This window comes from Alligator mississippiensis, chromosome 14 (genome assembly GCF_030867095.1).
Source record: "Alligator mississippiensis isolate rAllMis1 chromosome 14, rAllMis1, whole genome shotgun sequence".
In the NCBI taxonomy this organism is placed as follows: domain Eukaryota; kingdom Metazoa; phylum Chordata; order Crocodylia; family Alligatoridae; genus Alligator; species Alligator mississippiensis.
Window position 1 is genome coordinate 27,729,439 of NC_081837.1, and position 24,647 is coordinate 27,754,085.

At 52.2% G+C, this 24,647-nt stretch overlaps 1 protein-coding gene across 10 annotated transcripts in view; it reads right to left on the reverse strand.

The window, feature by feature from the left end:
- ELN (elastin) overlaps nucleotides 1-24,647 on the reverse strand; it is a 62,896-nt gene that overhangs the window by 12,451 nt on the left and 25,798 nt on the right. For 5 of the 10 annotated variants that reach the window (XM_059717530.1, XM_059717524.1, XM_059717526.1 and 2 more), the window contains exons 5-22: nucleotides 22,430-22,474; nucleotides 21,903-21,989; nucleotides 20,915-21,019; nucleotides 20,686-20,754; nucleotides 20,546-20,593; nucleotides 18,145-18,216; nucleotides 17,868-17,900; nucleotides 17,558-17,629; nucleotides 11,216-11,257; nucleotides 9,536-9,604; nucleotides 9,013-9,057; nucleotides 8,639-8,740; nucleotides 8,472-8,549; nucleotides 4,651-4,764; nucleotides 4,481-4,546; nucleotides 860-970; nucleotides 712-771; nucleotides 8-112 (exon numbers count right to left, since the gene is read on the reverse strand). In XM_059717530.1, the coding sequence (XP_059573513.1) occupies nucleotides 8-112; nucleotides 712-771; nucleotides 860-970; nucleotides 4,481-4,546; nucleotides 4,651-4,764; nucleotides 8,472-8,549; nucleotides 8,639-8,740; nucleotides 9,013-9,057; nucleotides 9,536-9,604; nucleotides 11,216-11,257; nucleotides 17,558-17,629; nucleotides 17,868-17,900; nucleotides 18,145-18,216; nucleotides 20,546-20,593; nucleotides 20,686-20,754; nucleotides 20,915-21,019; nucleotides 21,903-21,989; nucleotides 22,430-22,474 (1,323 nt within the window). The remainder of the gene's footprint in view (nucleotides 1-7; nucleotides 113-711; nucleotides 772-859; nucleotides 971-4,480; nucleotides 4,547-4,650; nucleotides 4,765-8,471; nucleotides 8,550-8,638; nucleotides 8,741-9,012; nucleotides 9,058-9,535; nucleotides 9,605-11,215; nucleotides 11,258-17,557; nucleotides 17,630-17,867; nucleotides 17,901-18,144; nucleotides 18,217-20,545; nucleotides 20,594-20,685; nucleotides 20,755-20,914; nucleotides 21,020-21,902; nucleotides 21,990-22,429; nucleotides 22,475-24,647) is intronic. The other 5 variants (XM_059717523.1, XM_059717528.1, XM_059717529.1 and 2 more) reach the window with 5 other exon arrangements.

Below are 24,647 nucleotides of genomic sequence, written 5' to 3' on the forward strand. Positions count from 1 at the left end.
ATTTTACCTCCAATGCCGCCTATGCCTCCAACACCGGGCACCAGACCTCCAACACCACCTGGCACCAGGCCTCCAACACCGCCAATGCCAGCCCCTGGTACCCCTCCAGCCCCTGTTGGGAAGTTCAATAGAGAGATCAGAGCAGGAGGCAGTGACATTCTTCCATGACCTTCTGTACTCTGGGGCTACAATGGGTTTGATGGCACTGGAATCTCAAGTGATGGGGCTAGAGATCCTTGTTCTCAGACACTCCTGCACAAGCACACAGCCTCCTCCCCAGGGTTACCTCTGATTGCTGCAGGAGTCTGGCTGGAGTAGGGGCCCACACCCTTTTCAGGCCACTGCCATGTCAAGTACCAGGGCACCAGTGAGGCCAGTGAACTACCCATACTTTCTGCCCAGCTCTGGCTGGGCTGCAGCTGAGCCTTCTTGGCAACATCAAAGAATGGAAGGGGGATCTGGAATGAATATCTGTTTGTCCCAAGCCCACCAAGGTGTTCTTCCCCTCTGCTGAGTCCTGCAGTGCAGTGTAGTGGTAGCTGGTGCCTATCTGCACACCATGCCAGGAAGACTACTGTGATGGGCTATCTAAACCAGTTGGATCATGGGACTGAGAGAGTCAGTGCCTGAAGAGAGGACTCCCCTCTGCAACTGGAGAGCCTTAGAGAAGGGTTTGGCTTTCTACCTATATAAAAGGAGGCACCAACTCACCATAGGCTGCTGCTTTGGCTGCTGCTTTGGCTGCTGCAGCTGCTGCTGGGCTTGTAACTGCTGGGCAAACAAGAGAAAGAATAAAGTATCGAATCCAAGGAGAATGCTGCCCTCATGCCCATCTGCTAAGCCAAGCAAGTCAATTCACCTCCAGCTCCTGGAACACCTCCAACTCCAGGCACTGTACCAGGGAGAACTCCAACACCAGGTATTGCACCAGGAACACCAACACCAGGGACACCTCCAATACCAGCAGCTCCTGCAGAGTTAGAGGGGTGAAAGCCCGGTTTCAGTTGCTGAAATGCAGTCATTAGAACATAGGGCTGTAAATACCGAGGGGGAAATGAGCTGGTTTTCTTTGCCCTTATCATGATAGGGCACACTGAAGGAAGGTGGCGTGACCTCATCCTATACCATACTGCTACTGCATCTCATTGCAGAGGGACAGTCCTGTGAGATAGGAATTCATTCTCCTTAGTTAAGAAGCACTGGATACTGTAAAGCACTGTTCCAATAATATCTAGGGATAGTGTTAAACAGCAACTGCTGGAATGTGCAGCACTAACTTACACCTAAGAGTTTTAAAAGAATTGGCTGAAGAGATTTCTGAACTATAGGTGTTGCTTCTGTGGAAGCAATTAGTAAATAATTAAGGATGACTGTATAATTATCATAGTTTTATGGAAAATCAGTCTTGCCTCACTAACTGGATAACATTTTTTATGAAACTATATATTAAATTGGGGAAAAAAACTGCATGGATATAATAAATGTGATAGATTGCATCCCAAGCAAGTCTGCAGATTGCACCAAGCTGGGAGCTGTAATAGATACACTGGAGGATAGGGCTAAGATTCAGAGTGACCTAGACAAATTGGAGGATTGAGCAAAAGAAATCTCACAAGGTTCAACAAGGACAAGTGCAAAGTCCTGCACTTAAGACAGAACAATCCCATGCACTGTTACAGCATGGGTACTGACTGGCTAAGCAGCAGCTCTGCAGAAAAGGACACAGGGTATAAGCTGGGTATAAGTCAACAGTAGATTCATAGATGCTAGGGTCAGAAGGGACCTTAACAGACCATTGAATCTGACCCCCTGCCTAGGCAGGAAAGAGTGCTGGGGTCAGATGACCCCAGCCAGATGCCTATCCAGCCTTCTCTTAAAGACCCCCAAGGTAGGGGAGAGCACCACCTCCCTTGGAAGCCCATTCCAAATTTTGGCCACCCTCACTGTGAAGAAGTTTTTCCTTATGTTTAGCCTAAATCTGCTGTCTATCAGTTTGTGACCATTGATCCTTGTTACCACAAGAGGTGCCCTGGTGAACAGAGCATCTCTGATCCCTTGCTGTGTCCCTCTAATGAATTTGTAGGCGGTCACAAGATCACCTCTCAGTCTTCTCTTGTGGAGGCTGAAGAGGTCCAGGTCCCTTAGCCTCTCCTCATAGGTCTTGTCTTGTAAGCCCCTAACCATATGAGTGGCCCTCCTCTGGACCCTCTTGAGTCTATCAACACCCTTCTTGAAAGCGCCCAAAACTGGAAGCAGTACTTCAACTGCAGTCTGACCAATGTCCTCCTTGGCATCTCCTTGGTATCACCTCCTTGGTTCTATTTGTCATGCATCTGCTGACACATGATGCAGTCAGCTTTGCTGATGATTTCATCACACTGATGACTCATATTCATCTTGGAGTCCACTATGACTCTAAGATGCCTTTCCGCTTCTGTGCTGCTGAGAGGGTCACTGCCCAGCCAGTAGGTGTGCTGGATATTTTTGACTCTAGGTGCAGCACTCTGCACTTGTGCTTGTAGTACTGCATCCTATTGTATACTGCCCACTTTTCTAACCTGTCCAGGTCTGCCTGCAATTGCTCCCTACCCTCCGGAGTGTGCATTTCACCCCACAATTTAGTATTATCCTCAAACTTAGACAGAATACACTTCACACCACCATCCAAGTCACCGATGAAGCTATTGAAGAGCACAGGTCCAAGGACTGAACCCTGCGGGACCCCACTACCCACATCCTTCCAGGTTGATACCAACCCATCTACTACCACTGTCTGTGTGTGACCGCTAAGCCAATTTGCCACCCACTGGACTGTGTAAACATCTGTCACAGCCTCTTAATTTATTTATGAGAATAGGATGAGATACCGTATCATAGGCCTTGCTAAAGTCCAAGAAAACGACATCCACCTCTACTCCTGCATCTAAGTATTTTGTGACCCTGTCATAAAATGAAACCAGATTGGTCAGGCATGATCAACCTGCTACAAATCCATGCTGGTTTTCCTGCTGCATTATTTTTCCCGCTGAACTCCGACAAATATGCTACTTCATAATCTTTTCATAAATTAGGTCAGTTCTGGATTGCACAAGAAGCTGGACTTTCTTGAGCAAGATGCATTTTAATACTACTAACAATAAGGTTGTTCATCTAGGAACAGAAACGTAGTTATGTACACAGTGTGTTGTTATGTGTACACTATGTACACAGTTATGTAATGAGGGACTGTGGTTTGGAAAGGGAGGGACTCTGGGAGGGACTTGGAATCACAATAGAAGTCAACTGAATATGACTTTCAGGGGTAACATTTTAGCTAAGAGGGTAAGCATAAGTCTGTGCTAGCAGGGTAACAGGTAACTGAGTGGAAGCAGGTAACTGAGTGGAAGCAGTGAGATGATGGTAGTTTTGGATGTGGAGCTGGTGAGACTGTTGCCAGACACTAAGCCCAGTCCTGGTACTCACACTTCACAGAGGGCTTTATACAAATGCAACTAGCTCAGAAGAGCTGGCTGAAAAACTGAAGGAGTTGGGGCTGGTTCGTTTATCCTAGGGAAGGTGCAGCAGTGAGTTGGTCTCAGCCTGTAAGTATCTAACAGGAGCAGTAGTTCTCTGATCCAGGAGGCAAAGGCACAGAGAGGCCTCAGACCTAGGCAGTGAAGCAAGATAGGTTCCATCTGGCAGAAAAGTATGATTTTTTCCCCAGGGAGTTAATTACCTGGTGGAACAATCTGGGGATTCTGTAGCCCCTGCAGATTTTATGTCAAACATAGGTGTCTCTCTCATATCTCTGTTCTACCTCAGGTAAAGCTCCTGGCCTCCAGGCAGGATTCCTTAAGTGTGATGCCCTGGGTTACAATGTGCAGGAGTCAGGTCCCTTCAGGCTCTGAAATCTCTGACTCTATGGCCTTTGTCCCACCCTGTGCCAATGGATCCGACACTGATCATTACACTGGCCAGTACTATGGGAAGGAAGGCAGCAGTTTACCTTTGGCATTTTGTACATTATTCAGGCTCTACAGTTCAGACATGCTCACCTCTCTGAGGTATGGAGAATCCAGATCCCTTCAGCCTAAACCAGAGGAACCTTTGGGAATCACAACACTTACTCGCACCAAGATGTAAACTTGTCCTCAGTATTCCCACTGCCCAAAGCTTACAGAACTCTTAAGAGGGCCTGAAGGAGTCTGCGCTCTAGCTAAAGCTGGGCTCAGCTCACTCACTGGCATTGCTATTATCCACTTCTAAAGCAAATCTAATGTCTGGAGCCCCCTGCCTCATGCACAAGCGTCGGGTAAGTGCTGGCTTCCCTGCTACCTTGAGAAAGGGCAGGGGGAAGGAGGGGAACTGGGAAAGGGCTTATTGCAGGGCCTCCTGGGTGTAAGGGCATGTGTTTAATGGGTCTCTCCATGAGCACCAAGGTTCATTGGCTACCCAATAACCCCAGAGAGGGGTCTCTGTGGGAAGCAGTCTGCTAACTTACCATACTTGGCTGCTTTGGCTGCTGCTTTGGCTGCTGCTGCTGCTGCTGCTGCTGGGCTTACAGCTCCTGGGGAAAAAGCAAGGTGGGGGATTCTCAGAAACCTTACAGCACATACCCAGTGGGAACAGAAAGCACCAAGCTTGCCACTCCAGTAGTTCAAGCACATTCACCTGGCACCCCCACAGCTCCTGGGACACCTCCAATGCTAGGCAGTAAACCAGGCACTCCCCCAACACCGGGCACCACTCCAGGAACAATACCAGTACCAGGCAAGACACCAGCACCTACAGAGAGGAAAGAAGTGAGACACAGAAGTCAGCAAACGCATAGAAGACAAGAAATGCTCCAAGGGAGAGACAGGGAGCTAAGTGCAATGTCTCTGTATCCCCAGAGCAGGCACATGGAGCCAATAGATCCACACTTACAGGTGAGGGGGCTGCCAGGCAGCAGCATTCAGGAAAGCCCAGGAGAGACTTACAGTCCTGGTTCACCAGTGCAGCTTGAACCCAACCTGCAGTGGCAGCTTCTTATGGGAGACACAACAGGGCTTCACTGTCTGGGCTCCTCCACTCCTGATGTCTGCACAGGCTCCAGTGCCCTGACCATGATCGCTACCCAAAGGGACTGTGAATGGGAGTTTAGCTTCCTGCTGTAGCCACAAAGCTAAGGGAGTCCACAGAGGGGCAGCCTCTTTTGGACATATGTTTATGAGCTGATGTCCAGGTTCAGTACTGTTCCCTATACACACATTGCCCATACAGAACCCTGCTTTGCCCCACCCTGGCCCTTTTGTCCTGGGCTGGGGTTTTGGAATTCACCTCTACATTCATTCAACTCTTCTTGTGCATCTCTGTGTTCTCCAGGCTGTACTAATGGGCTGGGAGTCAGGACTCCAAGGTGGAGATGAAGATCCCTTGGAAAGTCCTGGCATGCCCTGGGATACTCTGCAGATCAGGAGGATCAGCTGCTAGGGTTCATTCATGCAAGGAGAGGACAAGCTATGGAGATCTATGTCTCATGATCCCTCAACCTTTCTTGCTCACTTTGGAAGTGCACATGCCTCCAGCTTCCTGTACCAGATGCAGGGCACTGTTAGCCAGGAAGCATTTCCAGTACTGAGCTGTCTTCTGGTTGAGGAGTCACTAGAGGACAGTCCCACATGCTAGAGTCTACTTTTGATAACTCAGGTGAACATTGCCAGAGACAATGGCATTATATGGGGCGAGCAAGGAAAACACCAGGCTTTCCTTGTCCACATTTGTGTGGTAGGCCCGGGCCTCTGCCAGACCTCACACCATAGCTTAGGGCCTTCCTAGGCCCAGACACAACCCACAGCCCAGTACTGCTGAAGGTACAAGTTGTATATGTGTGTGCTCCTTGCTGAAAGTTGCTAAATGTTTGCAAGAAAGCAGATCCATAACCCAGCCACATTCTTAGCTTGTGCACTCACACACAACAAGGAAACCAGATACAGTCTGGGAGTCAGGCTTTCAGAGGGCTGTAAATCATGGACACCTCCCACTTCCTTCAACCCCCATCCTCCTTCATTTCACCCTGACTCTCCTCTTAGCTGCAACCAGATGATGCTCTGAAGCTGCTAGAGTTCTCTTGGAGAAACACACAGCTAAGAACTATCCTGAAGGGACACCCTCTCCTGTACCGGACACAGAGTCATTCCTCAGTGGTGCTTTGGTTCTGCCCTGAACAGCACCTGTGCCAGCCCCAGGGACCTCACTGACCCCTTGGCAAGGCTCTAAATTTATTCCCATGCAAGACGGATAGAAGTTGGGTTTTCTCTCCTTCTTGCTTGTTTCCTGCCCCCTCTATGCTTTCCATAGAGATATGAGCTGAGATATGAGCATGGGGCTTGATGTGCAGGTACTGGTGCTGTTGTTTCACCCAGGAAAACATGTGTCAGTCTGAGCTATTCCCACACATCTCTGTTCAAGAGCCAAACTGCAGAGCCCATTCACTGGGGTTTGATCAATTATTTGTTTTGCACCTATTTAAAATGTTTCCTTCATGAGGAGGAACAAGAAGATGCCATTGTAGCCAGAAGCTTCCACTTTAAGAGTGCAGGTTTCCCTTGCTTTATGCGGTACATGCGTTCCCGGAAAACTGCACATAACTTGAATTTGCATAAAGGGAACCCGGTTTATAAGGTAACAAATAGGGATACATTCCTGTGGCGGTGAGGGAGGGAGGGAGTGAATGAGGCTGGGGCCAGGGAAGGGGTGCGGCCCCCCCGAAACAGCCCAGCGGCCCCCCCGGAAAGAACCCAGCGCAGCCCTGCAGCCCACCGGGGGTGCACGTAGCAACAAGAGCTGTGCCCCCCCCCCGCCACTTCCCTCTGCTTTGCTCCCTGCTGCAGCCCCGGGAGTGGCCAATGCCACCTGCCTGCAGCCACTGGGCTGTGCTGTCCCCTTTCCCCTACAGACTTACCTCACATATAACAAATTTACCTCGCATATAAAGAATTTTGGGTGTAAAAAGAGTAATCACATAAGAGTGAATTCATAGATACAGAACCCGCACAAAGCGAGGGAAACCTGCACTAGGTTGGGGTTGAAGCAGCCCCCTGGGCTGACTGTAGCCATCTGACTCAGGAGGAGAATATAAGCCTAGGCCCTGACATGAGCCAGCAGTAACAGCTTGGACACTGCTGAGAGAACACCACCGCAGCAGTATGGCTGCAGCTCTAGGAGGTCAATGTGGAGGGTAACACCTAAAGCAGTCTGTAGGTTTGGGAGGAATTAAAGGGGGGGAGGAGGAGGTTGTTAGGGGCCAGGGAGGGGTCTGGAGCCCAGATTGAGGGGCTGAGATTGTAGGACCAGTGAGGGTCCAAGGGCCTATTGAGGGACTGGGAGTGTGGCACCAGTGGGAGTCCAGGAGCCTACTGAAAGGCTGAGAGTGGGACAAGCGAGGGTCTGGGAACCCCAGAGGAGGAGCTAAGTGGAAGAGAACTTCAATGACGATGCCATCTGCAAGGCATGGGGCACAGTGTAGGGAAGGAATGGAGCCATGAAATTAGCCCATAAGGCAATGACCATGGGTACCTGGTGGTCCTTTGAGAGAGCAATTTGGGAAGCCCTGTGGCAGCCTCCCTTATATGAAAAATAAAAAGACATCAAGGCAAGGAAAATAACTAAAGGGGTGATTGTCCACAAAATGAGAGCTGCAGGGACTCCAGGGGCTTCACAGCCACCCATGGAAGGACACCCTGTCACACCTATATAATGCAAATGGCCAATCCTATCCCTCCCTTAATAAATACCAAATTGTTTGAGACAGAGTTCAGTAGCACCTTCGGCTCTGGCCAGATGCTGCCTGCTCACATGAGCTGTCAGGTCTTCAGAGTGGGCTGTTCAGTCCCTCACACTGGGCCTGTGTGTGCCACATCTGTTACAGAAGCACCAGATAGGGAAGCACAGCAGAGCTTTGAAACTTTTGAGGGAGACTATTTTAGTGTCCCTCCACTGAGAACCCTAGGCCTCAGATACTATGCCAAACTCAGAGGGAGCTGTAAAATCCTCCTGACACAATGGAGAGAGCTGCTTTTCCAGATGTGAAATGCTGATGCTTTCAAGTCTGCTATCTCAACCCTTCTGAGGGCTAGAAGGCTGTAGATATCTCTTTAGGCAACTGGATCCCTCCTTGCCAAGGCAATAGAGCTTCCCTTTCTAGCCCTAGGGTTGGGCAACAGTTGGCTTTAAATCAAGTTGGCTTTATATATAAAAATGGTGTCCCTGAGGCAAGACTGGAGTCAACTTTCCCTGAACCTTGGGTAGGGATGCTAAAAACTGTTTGAGGTCAGAGTCCCTGTGGGGAAGAGAGCTGAGCAGGCAGAGGCAAGCAATGGGGTCCAAGATAAATTAATTCATTTTATGGCTGCTGCGAGCCAGCACCTCTGAGCAAGCAAGCAATTCCACTGCCTGCTTCCAGGAGCAGCAAGGAACAGTGAGCACACTGGAAACACTCATAGTTGACTCACCATAGGCTCCTGCCTTTGCTGCTGCCTTTGCAGCTGCTGCTGCTGCTGCTGCTGCTGCTGCTGCAGGGCCTCCAGCTCCTGGGCACAATAAGGAGAGAGTCAAAGGACTGAGGCAGAAGACTGACCATCCCACAGGCATAGCAGCTGGTCTGAGCAAGCAAATTTACCTGCAATGCCTGCAGCCCCTGGTACACCAGGAATCCCCCCAGCACCAGGCAACAAGCCTCCAACTCCTGGGATACCACCTGCACCAGGCAGGGCACCAGCACCTGTGCAGAGTAGCAGGAGATAAAGGTGACACCCTGACTCCTTAGCACAGCAAACACAGAGCAAGACTAAATTCCTTTTGCTGCTTCTAATACACATTACAAGCTGGGAACTGGGACCCTCTGGTTCAGCTGCCCAGGCAGACAGCCAGTGCCTGAGAGGAGCATGCTGGATTCTAGGGTGCTATTAATAGACCAGCTCCTGGCTAATGCAGCTTAGGACTGCAGGCCTGGAGCATCAGGGTGTCTATGCACTTGTCCCCCAGACAACTTACCATATTTAGCTGCTGCTTTAGCTGCTGCTGCTTGAGCCCCAACTCCTGAAAATCAAATAAAAAGATGTTAGTCCATGTGCAAAATTGTCATATTCCAGCCAAGCATCCCCACCTGCAGGCCACCCCTGAACACCCACCAACCTCTCATCTATGCCAGAGAGACCCTCCCAAGGGGAAGAGGAACATGGATCCAGGGACCATCCTGACACAAGACTGGAAATCACCTTTGGTGTCACTCCAGCAAGCAGTGACCCACACCCTCTAGCAGAAGGTGTTAAACAGCCACGACCATCTCTATGAAGTGTGGCCCCAGCACTTTTCCCACAAGAAACCCTTCACCACACCTCACACCCATTCCTTGAGTCAGTAGACAGGAATCTGGGTGGATGATGGAGGGCATTGTCATTTGGCAGGAGTGAAAAGCATAAGGGCTGTAGTTCTTCCTTGTTCTAAGGTGCTGAGGGGGCTCCTGGCCCCATCAGCTCTGAACCCAGGCTCTGGGAAGAGAGCAAAAACAGCACACCTGTTCCTGTGGGGTATCCTGCCTTTCCTCCAGCGCCGACTCCACCTCCTAACCCTCCTGGTCCATATCCTACAATCACAGAGAGCAGGCAGGTCAGCATCAGTGACTAGCATTAAAGAAGGCAACTATCATGGACAATGGGAGCAACCTATGGGAAAAAGGGCCTGTCCTTCTGTGTCTAGAGATGTGGCAGAGAGACCCAGAGCCAGCACTCTCTGGCTAGCTTGGGGAACCAGATCTCCAGAGGTGCCAATGAAAATATCTCTGAGTGAGGCTGGCTGCAGCTCAAGGCATGTCCTATGAGAGAGCCAGACACTCCACTCTTTCAAGAGCTGCTGAAGTGATTTGCAAATTGAGTGAGTGGTACTGGTGTCTCAGCACGTCTGAAGATTATGGCTTAAAGCCCTGCACTGTCGAGATGCCAGGAATCCAGAGAGACGGCTCTTGCTCAGGCTCGCTTCCAACTGGGAGATGTGTGTGGTCAGCAGCCTTCCGCCTCCCCTGTTATTTGGCTTGTTTCCTCTATGAGTCCAGGTGAGGCCGGTGCACAGTGGCAGGAGGGGCTTGAGGGTCTCCAGGCCAGGACACCTGCACTCCGCTCTCCAGCAGAAAGCTGCAGTAAATAAATCCCTTTTCTTTTTGTGAAGCCTCTGGCTAAGCTGTGGCTCCCAGGTCATTACCTTGCTACAGTAATATGTGTGTGGCTTAGACACCTTTTGTCAGGCCAGCTAAACCAGCCAGCAGCCCTGGGGCAAGCACTGGCTACAAGCAGGGTATGGCAGTGGTGGGCACCAGCCAGCGTTCCCTCCAAGCTGCATGGCTTAGAGGGAATGCTAGCACCAGCTGGGAGTCTCCTGAGCCTCATTTCCCAAGTCAGGCCAAGCTGTGCTCACTGCAGTCCCACAGCAGGACAGCACAAGGGTGCTTTCAGCTGCCTTTAAGGCCCCTCAGTCCTAGGAATACCACCTGCTGGTCCTGGTCCTGGATGCTCTGCTCTGCTTTACAGAGCATCATGGTCACAGAGACATTGGCTACAACCTTTGTGCCAGTTACCCCTCTCTTCTGGCAACTGGAAGGGGACAGCACTGGACCATGATGGGTTACATCTACCTTGTAGCAGGGTAACAGTGTGTAACAGACCCAAGCCCCAGGCCCTAGGTCTCCAGAGCCAGGGAGCATCTCAGAGCCAGGCCAAGTTCAGTCTCATTCCATGTGCCTGGCACTGCTCTTGGCCACAGAAAGGCTGCCTGGGCAGCATCCTCCTGGGGCTCTCCCAAACACAGAAGCAAGGCCCTCTAAGTGAGCACTGCAGATGAAATACAAACAAAGGCAACCGTTTCTCTGCACTAGAAAAAGGGAAGGGTGGCACAGCCTATCTGAATTGCCACAGAATTGGATCCATGGGGAAACTGCCCCCTACCCTGCCTGGCCCTTCTGAACACCAGCTGGTCGGGGCTTCAGTGCCAGACCACTACCTGGCCAGCTTGCCCATCAGCTTGGGTGTCACATAGAGATACCTAAGGGGTCTGGAATGATCTCCCCCCTCTGAAGCCTGTCCCCCTACCAGGGAGCAGCTCTCAAAGGTGTAAGAGGGGAGAGCGTCTGAGCTGCTGTGGCCTGACTTGATGCCATGAGGGGGAGGGAGGAGAAGCACGCAGCACAAAGGGTATGAGTACTCACCATAAGGTAGCTTTCCAGTGCTGTAAGGCAACCCATAGCCACCTAGAAAACACACAGGCAGTTAGCACAGTCATGTGGGGGAGCTCTGGCCCACCTGCCTGCCCACCTTGCTGCACTAGGCAATAGCTGTTGACAGGCCTGTGCTCCTTGTGGAAACACCCCAAGGGAGGTGCAGCAGTCACAGGCACCATCTCAGAGTTACCTTTTTCTGCTGCCTACCCCTCACCAGTCTCTATGGCCTGCAGGCCTCTGGGCCTGGCAGAGCCCAGCACCTGGCCTTCCTTGCAGTGCCTGGAGAACCAGGTGCCTCTTCACTGATGAGAGCCCACCCTGGAAACAATAAGAGCAGGGATGAAAAATAGCCCCTTCCAGCACAAAGCTGATGGCTGCAGTGCCCAAATCTGCCTCACAGGTAGAGCATATGTTTCCAAAAGTCTCTCGTGACCCTGATTCAGTAGACTCCCACTTCTCCCTCCTCATACTGATGGGAGAGGTGTACCCATCTGGCTCTGTAAAGTCCCATTCCAAAAGAGCAGTTTTAATTCTGCTTCTAAATGTAACTTCATTTGGAGGTCAGTAGGGACAGCTCAGGTGGAATTAAGAGGGGGAACACTGCAGCTGGGGAGCAGGAGAAACTCACTGGCATCTTCAGCTAGGTCTAGGACCTCATTGCTTATGCCAAGCATAGGCGATGCGCGGGGGCACGTGACGCCCTGACAGGGCTGTCCCCACCGGTGGATGCTCGCCAGCTCTGGCCCCACTGCCACCACTGCTGGCAGCTTCTGCGGGTGTCCCCCCAGACTTAGGAGGCATCAGTCGCCCATGAGGCCAAGGTTAGGCAAACTCTAGCCATTAGGAAACTTTGGGGAGCTCAGTAGTTACACTGGATGGGAGCAGAAGGGGCATTCCTTCCCCAGACGCATTGAGGGTGAACAGCCAGGGCATGGGGAGCACCACCTTGGTATCTCAGAGTCAGCCCTCAAGCTGTGGCATTAATGAATTAACAGCAGACACAGTGAGGCCTGCTTAACAGAGTTCAGTGAAGAGCAGCCACCATGTCTGAGCATCCCAAAAGTGACGGCGGGAAGGGTGTTTGTCCATCCACTCCCCACCCCCTCACCCCTGGCCCCAATGACAAGCTGCTTCCAGCAGCTAGAGCCAGGGGGCGCAGAGCTTATTTTCAGTCTGAAGTTTATTGCTCATGAAACGAGTGTCTCTGTAGGCAAAGAGCACTGTCTCTCTTCCAGCTAGCCAACATATGGAGACCAGATTTCCCTTTCCCTGTTCCAGCTCTTCCCATCAGATCCCACATCAACACAAACTTGCTGGAAAGTAGAAGCTTTCCAGGCAGATTCAGCTGTAAATTCTGTGCCGAGGAGGCCAGTTTTCGTGGAACTTATAGCAAAACTCCCTGTCCATCTCTGCATTCCTCACTTCCCCATCAGTATCTTGACACTGTTGCCAGGCTCTTGCTGGTGAACAGCAGTCAGACCTGGGAGGGATGCCCTGTTATCCCTGTGGTCACCTCTGTCTAACTATGTGCTGCACTGACAGTGCAAGTAAGGCATGACAATCTGCTCAGGATCGCAGAGCAAACTACCAGGTCCATATAGGAACCCGAGCATCCTGACCCCTAAGCCGCCAAGGGATCTTTCCATTTGCATGGGTTGGTTTGCTCACCAATCTGAACATAAGTGAAGGCCTTAGCACCTACACTAACAGTGGAGTGCGTAATGGGAGCTGACCTAACCTTGCCAGAGTCTCAAGAGTCCAGACAGACTCTCAAAGGGGCTAGGTCTATGAGATCTATTTTTCATCCAGCTCTGTAATCAGCTGATAGCAAGGACATTCACTTCCTATTCAGTTCTGTTGCATGTTTACTTACAGCAGCAAGAACCAAAATAAAGCATACTTCTAGTTTAAATCTCAGAAGCGGGGACGGAGAATCCTTTCGGTCAGCACACTGGGCCACTGTATCCAACAGGAAGCAACCTAGTGCCTCTCTCTCAGAGAAAGCTAACAACAAAGGCTGACTTTAAAGTTACTCTGAGAAGCATTCAGCCCCCAGCCCTGCCACCCAAACTGCCCACTCCCCCACTCCAGGAGCACTTAGTAAAAACACCTTCCTCCATCAACCTGGAGTCTTTAGCAGGTAGCCCCTAGCACCTCTACCCATACTTAGGCACCCAAGCCAATGACTGATATGTCTGGGCAAGCTCAGGACTTCAGAAATCAAGATGTCGGCCCCTGAAATGATATTAACTTAATGATAATAAATGTAAAGGAGTTGCACAACAGAGAGCATTTGTGAGCCTGAAGCCAGGATCTGAGATCACTGAAAAGTTTAAGTACAAACAGCAGTGCCAGGCTCAGAGAGGAGTCACAAACATTAAAAGCACAGGCATCAGCACTGGCCAGATGATGCAGCCTGGGAGGAACTGACACTTGCTCTGCCTGCCTGCCCCTGCCTAGTGCAGGGTACTAAGGACAGTGACCTGCTCTTCACAACAGTGGGGGTAACCCCAGCAGGTGGAGAAAGGCTGCAGTAGATGCATCAGTGGGAGGGTATTTATGGGATGGTGCAGTCAAAAGCACTGAGGAACAGAGAGGGAGAGCACCACAGGCTGGGCCTGAAAGGCTGGTGGCACTGTTTGGGGGCTTCCATCATTAACCTAGGAGAGACCTGCGGGTGTGAGATAAAGGGAGCATGATGCTGGCCTGAAGCATTTAGATGCTGACAGCCTGGTTCCCCAGGACTTTTACCTCTTTTGACTTATCAGTGGTGGCTCCCCAGTAAGTGGGTCAGCTGGGAGAGGAGCCCCAGCCAGGCTCTGGGCCATGGGCAAGGCTGAGCTGGGCTATGGAAGGAACCAGGCATTGCGTGAGCCTTGCACTAGTGGTTTGCTGTTAGCATCAGGCACCCCATAAAAGGCTGTCTGGGGCAGTGGTTCCTCAGGAGAAGTTGTGCTGCAGCTAACATGCCAGACAGTTTGGTAACCGATTTCGCTGACAGGCTGCTCAGCTTTCCAGGAGTCTGCAGCTTGAGCTGCTCAGGAAAAGAATTGCCCTAATGAGTGTAACTCTGCCTCTGCGGGAGGAAGTTGGCTTGGTTCAAATATTTCTGCCTCTTGCAGCAATGGGCCCCAGAAGGGGAAGCCAGAGAATCACATGTCACTGCCCTGTCTGTCTGGGATCCTGCCCCCACCCCCACCCTGAAAGCTCAGGCACTCAGAGGTAGGTCCTCTCTATGGAGACTTTGAAGTGACAGCAGTGGCAAACCAGTTACCCTGAGAGAGAGGCCTGGAAAATCATCTGCTGCCACACACCCCATGGGAACGCAGCTTCTCTACCCCTCCCCTCCCCTCTATGTGACCTCCTTCCTTCAGCCCAGTTGTCGGCAGCACTGTTCAAATTCTGCACTGCAGCGGGAGGCTCTAAAGAAACACTTGCAGCAGCGCTGCAACCATTGACCTGTCATGCGCTTGCCTGCCACATGAGAGCACTAGAACCCTCCAAATACTACAGAGCAGTGTGGGCTCAGGGCTGTATTCTTTCCTATTTGCAACAACAGCAAGACCTGGGGCAGAGTAATAATAGCATCCAGTCCTTGCCCTCCATGTATCTGGGCAACTCAACAACCTGAGCAATGCCTTTCCTGTCCTTAGAGGGCATTGACTGAGCCACAGACCCACCTGGAGTCTGGACACTGCTCTCCCCTCTTGCTAAATGACCCAGCTGGGATGTTTCACAACATGTGCCTTAGCCAGTGACCTTGCCCTAGCCTCTCTAGAAGGCCAGATCTTCATCCTGGTGAAGAGGTTGGATGCTCTGGAGCAGACGGTCCCAGCTCCTGATCCCAGGCCAGACCTGGTGCTTCATTTGTCTGTGTTGTGAGATCAACATTTCCCTGGTTGGGGTCCACTTAGCAGCATATGACAGTCCAGTGGAGATTGCTGGCTGCGGGGCTGGGGATGGAGCAGCCCCAGAGATCACAGGGCTTGAGAAGCAGCCACCTGTTATATGACACAGTCCCAGAAGGATGGGGAACACTCCACAAAGACTCGGTGATGAACTGAGCTAGGCCACAGAAGGAACATGGGGTGGGGCACAGTCCAGGAAGAGCAGTGAGTGGCAAAGGCAGCTCAGAGGTCTACTCACCCAGTGCAACTGTCTCAGGGGGCCCCATAGCACAATGGTTTGGATCACAGACCTGTCCTCTCTGCCACCACTAATGTAGCCAGTGCTTCCCTGGGTACATTCAGCCAAAAGCATCCTGTTCTGCAACTAGTCCCCATAATAGCCATAATACCCATTCCCGTGAAGAGAGGAGCACAAAAGAAATAGCACCTGCTGAGCCCAGTAAAGAGCCCACAGCAGACCAGCAGCAGGGTGGAGTGAAAGTAGGTGACAGCAACTGGGAATGGCTACTAACTAGCTAGCCCAGGCCATGACCATGCCACCTCCCCCCACCTCCCTATTGCATACCCACAGCTCATTCATGTTGATGTTCCACCAGATAGGGCATGTTGGGCCCTTTTCCCCTTGGGAAGCCACAGAGGGACAAGGCATAGCGTTTCACACATGGGAGGCTACAAGGGGGAGGTCTAAAACCCACAGATACCATTATCTTCCAGTCAGGCCTCTTTCTAGCTGCCTGTATGTGGATTTAAGGGCTTCACCCTGGAATGTCAGCTTATAAGGCCAAGGCCAGCAGTGCCAGTGGTTCAGGAGCTCTTGGCTACACCACGAGCTGAAATATTAATGGCATTATAGTGTCCACAGGAAAGAAAAGGACAAGCCAGCAAAGTATGCTGCCAGCCTATCTGTCCCTTGGCCCACCAGGAGATCCTCCCTGGGCTCATGTTGGGCTCAGCGCTCTCTCATTCTTGTGTACTAGGGGCCAGGTGGGAGCCTGTAGAGCCATGGCTGGGAACGGAAAAAAGGGATGAGGTTAGGATACACAGCCGGATGCTCTCTTGCTCTGCCACAGGCAGAACTGACACTGCAGTGCCTTCCCAAGGAAGCATGGAAAACCAGGGAAGGGGCACAATAGTTCACTCTCAGGGATAGGGCATAAGCCTCAGCCAGAGAAGAGTCCACAGAGGAGTAACAGTGACATCAGTGGCCCCAAAGCAAGAGCTAAGGGAAGGCTTTCTTGTTTAGGATAGAACAATCCCATTCACTGGTACGGGCTGGGGATTGACTGGCTGGGCAGCAGCTTTTCAGAAAAGGACCTGGGGGTTACAGTGGACAATAAACTGAATATGAGCCAACAGTGTGCCCTTGTTGCCAAGAAGGCTAACAGCATACTGGGCTGGATTGGTAGGTGTGTTGCCAGCAGATCAAGGGAAGTGATTATTCCCCTCTATTCAGCACTGGTGAAGCCACATCTGGAGTACTCTGTTCAGTTTTGGGCCCCCCACTACAGAAAGGATGTGGACAAATTGGAGAGAGTCCAGCAGAGGACAACAAAAAGGGTAAGGGGGCTGGGGACATGGCTTCTGAGGAGAGGCTGAGAAGGGATTTGATAACAGCCTTTAACTATCTGAACGGTGGTTCCAAAGAGGATGGAGCTGGGCTGTTCTCAGTGGTGGCAGATGACAGAATAAGGAGCAATGGTCTCAAGTTGCATAAAGGGAAGTTTAGGTTAGATATTAGGGAAAGCTTTCTTACTAGGAGGGTAGTAAAACATTAAAACAGGTTACTCAGAGACAGTGGCAATGTGTAGTGGGTACATGGGGGTGCATGTGCACCCCCTGAGAGTGCCGGTGCACCCCCTGACCAGCTGCACTCCTGCTTAGGTGATGGGCAGGGGAGGGGCAGGCGGGAGCACTGGTGCCCCACCCTGCAAGCACTGGCTGATCGCTACGATCGCTGCAGCCGCTTCTGGGAGTGGCTGTAGCCACTTCTGGGAGCGGCTGTGGCCACTTCTGGGAGCAGCTGTAGCGATCGGCCAGCGCTTGCTCCCAGAAGTGGCCGCAGCTACTCTCAGAAGTGGCTGCAGCGATCGCAGAGATCAGTCGCAGTGATCAGCCATCGTGGGATCACCCGGGGGGGACCTCCCCCCTGGTCTGCAGGATCACCCGTGGGGCACCCCCCACCCACAGTTGGCAGGACCAGTCATAGGTGCTCCCCTTGACTAAGGCGGCACCAGTTGCCCATGCCCAGTGAAGTTGTGGTACCTCCATCTTTGGAGATTTTTAAGACACAGAGAAAGCTTTGGCTGGGATGATCTAGTTGGGGATGATCCTGCTTTAAGCACGGGGTTGGACTAGATGACCTCCTGAGGTCCCTTCCAACCCTAACTTTCTATGATTCTATGCTCCTCACCTCACTGCTTACCTGGGAGCTTGGGTGCTTTGATAGGGTATCCCAGAGGGACGCCAGGCTGCTGACCTCCAAAGCCACCAAATCCTGCAAAAACAATGGGAAGACTTTATCTATGAGGATGCCCACTGCTCTCCCAAGCTGCTCCAGTGGAGGAGGGGGTGTTGTCTGAGGGGTACTTGCAGTCCTTGAGCACAGTAAGGCAGGGCAAGGTGGCTCAGCATAAGCCCACCAGGAGACCCAGTGGCTCTGAGCCCCAGACTGCAGTGCAGAGCACAGGCTAAAAAAAATGAATTGCGGGTAGGCAGAAAGTCAGGCAACTCACCAGGGATTCCAGCAAAGGCTCCTCCGCCTGCTCCTGAACAGAGAAACAAATATGTGAGCTTCTCAGCCAGTCCAGTCAGGCCTGTGGTGGTTCAGGGGACCCAAACCAGTCCATGTGGGCCTGTACAGGCCCATATATGCCTGCTTAAGGAGAATGTGTCTTCTCTAGTCCCATCTCAGAATGAGGGAGACTGAGGCAGAGTCCCATCACCTCTGCCCAAAGCAACACCAGCCTTTGGCCCTTGGCCCTAGGTACACACCAGGGAAGGGGAACATACCTGGGGCTTTTGGCTTGACTCCAGTCCCTGTTGGTACACCAGGCAGGACACCAACACCAGGATAACGGAGGCCTACAAGACAGAGCAGAAAGAGCCAGCTAAATGGAGGCAGAGATCCTTCAATGGCAGCCACTACCCCTTCCAAGTTCCTGCAGCTATGTTCAAGCTGCATTGTGGAGCCAATGACAGTCCCCAGGCCCTACTCTCTGCTCTGACTCATACTGTATCACTGCCCATGGCACCTGGGAGGAAGCACCTGTCTGTGCCCTGCCCCAGTCTCTTGACTCCTGCTGTGTTGCACCTGGCAGGCTGGTAGGATGCCAGCTCTTCTGTTCTCTGGCTCAGACTCTGTCACGTCCTGTCTTCTGCAGTCTTGTCCTCCTCCCACTTCCCAGCCTCCTGTCTCACCCCATCCATCTCCCTCCTTCTGCTCTGCTCTGTGGTGCTGTATTCCACAAACTTTCTCCTGCCCTAATGCTTGTGTACCTGATGTCAGGACTAACCACAAATGTTGATCTGCCTCTAGCCAGGCCTGTGCAAGGACATATGCTAAGGGCATGGACACTGTGGGAACAGTCAGTCCCTCACTTAGAGCTAGCTACAGTCTAGCCCTGCCTTGTATGGCCTGGGGACTGCTCAGTTTCTTAGGTGATGTGGATGGTTGGATTAGTCTGGCTTTCAGGGACAGGAGCCCACCTATCCCCAGAGATGCAGCTTGGTGACAGATTGAGTGGCACTGAGATGCTGTAGGAACCTGCTTCCTATTATGTTCCTAGCATGTTGGGGCTGCTGCAGAAGTTAACTTCCATGGGTGACATCTCTGCCATGGGCAGAGGGCTCTAGTCTGAACTGTCATGAGTTTACAGCTGCCCTGCATGCTCTGGGCTGATGTAGATCCTCAGGGTTCTGCTCCTGTGTGTGTGAAATGAGTCCCCAGAGCACACACACCACACCACACCACACCACAAACTGGCCCAGGGGCTTACCAGGCCTTGGATGTTGGTGTTTTCCCCTCACATCCCCAAAGACACCAGACAATCACTTCATGGAAGTTAGAGCCCTTGCTTACTGAGATTCCCAGGGACATGTAGGCTGTGCCAGATCCTCCATGCCCTGGCATGCAACACCTACTTTTCTGCTGTTGAGATGACTCCAGCTGCCATTTCTAGCCCATGTCTTTCCTGAGAGCCAATGTACCTGCCCCTGCCTCCTAAGTGGGTAGCAATGACTCTCTTATTGGCCTCCTCTCAGGACACATAGCTCCCTCAGAAGCCAGGTTTTCCAGGTCACAGACTGAACAGCTCACTGCTCCTGGGATGCTGGCTTCTGGTGCTACACAGGGCGTTACTCTATTTTCCATGTCACCCTCTGCCCACAGATATGTTTCTTTGCTTTGTTCTTTTTTTTGTTATACCTCCCTGTCTGCTTTGTGGTTTAGTGCAGGGATGGCCAACCTGCAGCACATGTACCACAAGTGGCACAGGAAGCCTGTGTGTGTGACACAGCAGATTGGAAGGTGACAGAGCACAGTGGCAGACCAGGCAGGGCAGGGAGTAGAAAGAGCAGCAGATCAGGCAGCAGAAGGGCACTGGAGTGGCACTTTGGGAGGGTGTGGAACTAATTTTGTGATACTTCTTCCAAAAAGGTTGGCTCAAAGTGGTTTAGCAGATGGGCAGAAAAGAATTTTCTTGTCCCACAAAACATTCCAGGTTTTGAAAACATCCCTCCTTTCCAAACCAGGGTGCGATACCGACGTCTCAAACACATTTGTGAACTGACACACTGAAAACCATCTTGCAGAAATGTTCTGTTTTATGTTTGGCCTTTTACTGTTTGAAACGCATTTTTCATACTGATAATTTTAAATGATCTTGGTCAGGTGATTCTAAGGCCTGCTGCTCCCACAGATAATTTAGAAACAACAAGTTTGTCAGAACTAGCTATCCTCATTTAACCAAATGTCATATGTGGCCACTCTGAAATTCAGTCTGAGAGGGACTTGCAGTGATCAACACAACACAGGCAGTAGTATAACTAGGGGTGGAAAAGCAGGGCACCAGCCCCAGGTGACAACTTGGATGCAGGGACTGCAAAAATGGCAGCCACTGATGGACTGGCCTGGCTGCCACTACCCAGGGAACAAACATTTCTTGTTATGCAAACTGGTTCGAGTTGGAGCTAGAGGCACCATGTGAGGGCCAGCACTGGGCTGCTTTACAGATAGGTTCTTGCACAGGCTGGATTAGCATGTTCACACAGTGTGCCAGCAACAGCCAGGCTGGCTGTGCAGTAGCTGGGTAAGACACTGGACTGGCGGTCACACTGTGCTCACTGACTGGTGCATTGCACACAGGCTGTATGCCAACAGTGCCTTTATGCCATGAGCCCTTCCACAGCTCACCTGTCCCTGGAAGCACGCCTCCTGGAAATGCTCCAGGAATCCCAACACCTGGCAGACAAGAGAGAAGCAACAGTGAACATCTGTCCAGCCACCTTGTCACACCTAGTTGATCTCCCACCCACACTTGTGCTTCCACCTACCTGGTACTTTGGGGGGTTTTACTCCAGCACCTGCTCCTGGCTGAACCCCAGCCTGGGGCACTACAGCACCTGCATGGGCATGAGAGAGTCAGAGGCTGTGAAAACTGGACCAGCAGAAAGCACACAGACTTATCACCATCCACGGGCACAGATCCTGGTGTGGAATCCAATATGCCCAGGACACTGTGATGCCCAGGAAAGGCAAGCTCAGGATTTGGGCACAGCCTACCTGTGGAGACCCCAAGGCCACCAACACCACCAGGCAGGCCAACTCCGCCAACACCACCGACTCCTCCAACTCCACCAATGGTGCCAACTCCGCCCAAGCCAGCACCTAGTTACCAAAGTGGGAAGGGCAGGCACAAGGTGAGTACCCAGACACACCATAGTGGGCTTCTGGTTGGATTGGCCCTGAAGCCACAGGGACTTGAAAACACAGGCACTTTCAACCACCTAGAGGTGAAGGCTCCAGCCATGGATATTAAGCCCAGCCTGGATGGATCACATAGTACAGGGGTGAAACAGACTCTCAGTCTTGAGTATCGTAGGCTTCCCCACGCTGCCCTGGGATCCAGGCAGGCCTGTAGAGGGCTTCCCCATGGCACTGGGAGTGACAGACTGCCAGTGCCCAAAACAGAAAGGCCCCCTGACCTTTGGAGTAGAAGGACCCCAGTTCATCTGGGGTGAGTTCTGTGCAACCTGCATTGCCCTAGACAGGACATGCCACTCAGCACAGCTGTCCCCAAACTCCCCAGACTCCCCTATATGCTTACTGCTGCCACATTAGCTCCCTCACCCCTACACTGGTCCAGCCCTTAGCCAACAGACCAGCACCTCTCACTCGCTGTATCACAGTGTCTGGGCACTAAGACCTGCCTCAAAGGGCAGGATCCATGAGGTTCATGCCAAGGGAGCACAGATGGCATGGCAGGGTTCTGGGAAGGGGAGCAGCCAGGAGGACTGTAGTGAGCCAAGGGCATCCCAGATTTGACAGGCCATGCATTCTGTAGCCCTCTCCCCACTGGAGGCCTGAGCTCCTGGTCTGGTTTGGTTCCAGGTACCGGTGTATTTGGTAAAGCCCATCCCAGTCCTTGTCAGGAGCCATTTTTCAGTTTGCGCAGCTGGTGCATAGCTATGATGCAGGACCAAGGAAGGACAGCCAACCTCTGGGTGCTCTGGGCCATCTTAGCACCTAGAAACAAGCTCTGTGCACTCACCAGCTTTGGCAGCAGCTTTATAGGCAGCTGCTGACCCAGCACCTGGGTAGATGCCCCCTGGGTACAAGCCCAGCCGAGCTACACCACCTGCCATAGAAAAGGAGAGTGAACCTGACTTCCCCAGAGCCCAAAACCTGCCTCGTGGTTGGGACCATTGAAGAATCAGGCTCCATGGGAGAGTTCACTCTTGCCCTGTACCCCCAGACACCTAAGTCAGTGCCCCCACTACTCTGCTGGTAAATCCCTGTGATTCAGGGCTGGGAACAACCTTTTGTCTGGAAGCCTGCAACCTGAGAAAAAAGCTGGCCACTGTGGAAAGGAAGAGAAACGGGTACGATTAGCTGAGCTACCTGGGAGTTTGGGTTCCCAGTCCTAGCCCAACCCCCTTTGACAGCTCAGCCTCTGTCTTTTTATGGCTTGGGCAAGGGGCACTAGCAGGGAGAAGAATCAGGGGTCTAGGCCAGGCCCTGCGAGCACAAGAGCAGTGCTCAGTGTCCCCAAGGCCCCTGGACAATCTGTGCACTCACCGGGTTGCAGACCAAGTGCCCCAAATCCCCCAAGGCCTCCAACTCCTGGAAAGAGAAATTCAATGAGAAGGGAAGATATGAGCAGGCATGTGTGCCAAGGAGAAAGGCTGCCTGGACTGGTCTGTGGGGCAGGGGGTGTGAAGCTCTGCTCAGTGTGTTCAGCCAGCTCTGAGCAAATACAACAGCAGTTTTCAGCACTGCTATCTGGGGCATGTCCAGTTGCCAACACTGGAAACATGAAGAGGACTGGGAAGGATGCTGCTTTATTGCTCCCCATCTCCTCTCCCAGCCTGAGTCCTGAAGGGCCTGGCTCCCTGTATGAGGCCAGGGAGGCCCTGGCTTCTCAGCCTGCACTCTGCACCCTTTCTGGACCCCATGTTCCTCTGTGGTGTGAACCCCTCTTACAGCTTCCAGGGACTGATACCATGGTGACTGCAGGAGCCTGCTGGGCTCTGTGGAACTCCCCTTGCCCTGCTAGTCAGGGGTAGGAAAAGTAAAGAGCCAGCTCACAAGACTTCCCCAGAGCTGCCATCTTCTCAAAGAGACTTCCAGCCTCAGTTTAGAAGCCGGTCAAATCTCAACAAAAATAACCTTAGCTGTGTGAGGTTGTGCACCAAGAGTCTGAACCATAAGCTCTGAGGGGGCAAAGTGCTTTTTTTCCCTTTCTAGTGGTGCTTGTCCTTTGAGCAAGAGGATGGGAAGCTCAGTGGCAATGCTGTTGGCTGCTCACAGCACACAAGGGAGGAGGGTGGCCTTGAAGTGGGGCTCTGCTGCGGTCAAAGCCTTTTGTTGGCCACTCCAGTGGATGGAGCATAGGAAGAATCAAATCCCAAAGTGCTGGGGCCAGGACAAGGCCAACCCAGGCCCATGATGGGGGTGACTGGTTTGGTCTGCTCCCTTTGCCCCACAGCCTCTGTGCTCCCCCAGGTGCTGCTTGGCCCAGCCCCTTCCCTGCCCCTCTCTAGGCTCTGTCCTAACTCCTCCCAGCAAGATCAGTGATGGGATTGAATTTGAAATGTTTATGACTGTGGAACAAGTCCCTCTGGCTGTGGAAGACGCAGCCTTCCAACATCTGGGCCTAATCATCTGCTTGCTCCCTCCAGGCGCAAATTCCACTGCCCTTGGCTCATGCATGCTAACAACGCTTAGGCTGGGACTTCACAGCTACACAGCGTTTGTTTTTAATTATGCAGAAATAAAGGGCTTGTTTTTCTTTCCACAAACTGAAATCTGAGTAAATGGGGCTTCCAGGGAGCCTTCTTGTGCTGGCCTGCCTGCCGGGAGGCAAATGGACAGGTCCCAGGGCCAATCATGCCACTGGTTGCCTGTGCTTTGGGGATGCTGGAGTCAGGCAGGCCAGGGGGATCACATAGAAGGGTTTGGGCTGCTCAGCAAGGGGCTGGAAGGTCAGGTTTGGAGCTGAGTCTACCTCTGGCCCAGTCCAGTTGTCCTGACCTAGCCTTTCTGCTTGGCCCCTAACTTTCTGTGACTCCTGCCCCATCTCCCAATACCAAGATGGCTGAGGGCCTCCCCATTCTCTCCATGATTGATATTCTGTAGCAGTGACAATGGAATGGCCCCAAGCCCCATAAGACTGAATTCCCTTGGGCCAGGAGCATCATGGTAGGGCAGGATCATAGACATTGTGCAAGCCATGGCAGGGAGAACCTGATAGGGGCAGTGCCTAGCCCAACCCCGCCAATATAGGAAAGGCATGGTGGCAGCCCTCCTGCTCCATCCAAAGGGTTCCTCACCAGCTAGCCCTGAGTAGAGATGGGCAGTCCCTGATGCCCGGGGCACAATATTTCAAGCACCACCTTTGAAACACAGCAGCTCATTTGTGCTCCGGGGCCAAGCATTAGCCATGTGAGATGACCTGAGGCACTCACTAGATGATCCCCAGCACCAAGTGGAAAAGGCTTTGCTACCCCTAGGGTAGGCAAAACCAGGAAGAGCTATCTAATGGACCTGAGCAGAAGAGGCTGAATTCCTTGCAGGTTCCTTTCTTCACAGTTCCTGGGGAGCTCACTGCTGAGCAGTGCTGAGCATCTGCAGGTGGGAGGCCCATGCCTCACTGGAAATGGAGCCTTTTAACAGCAGGTGCCTCCTGCTTTCATGCATGGCTTAGCCTTAGCAGCATGGTTCCAAGCAAAGGCATGAGGTTGCGTGGTTTGCTGGCAGTGAACTCCCTGACAGAGCCTTTGCCAGCTTTGCAAGG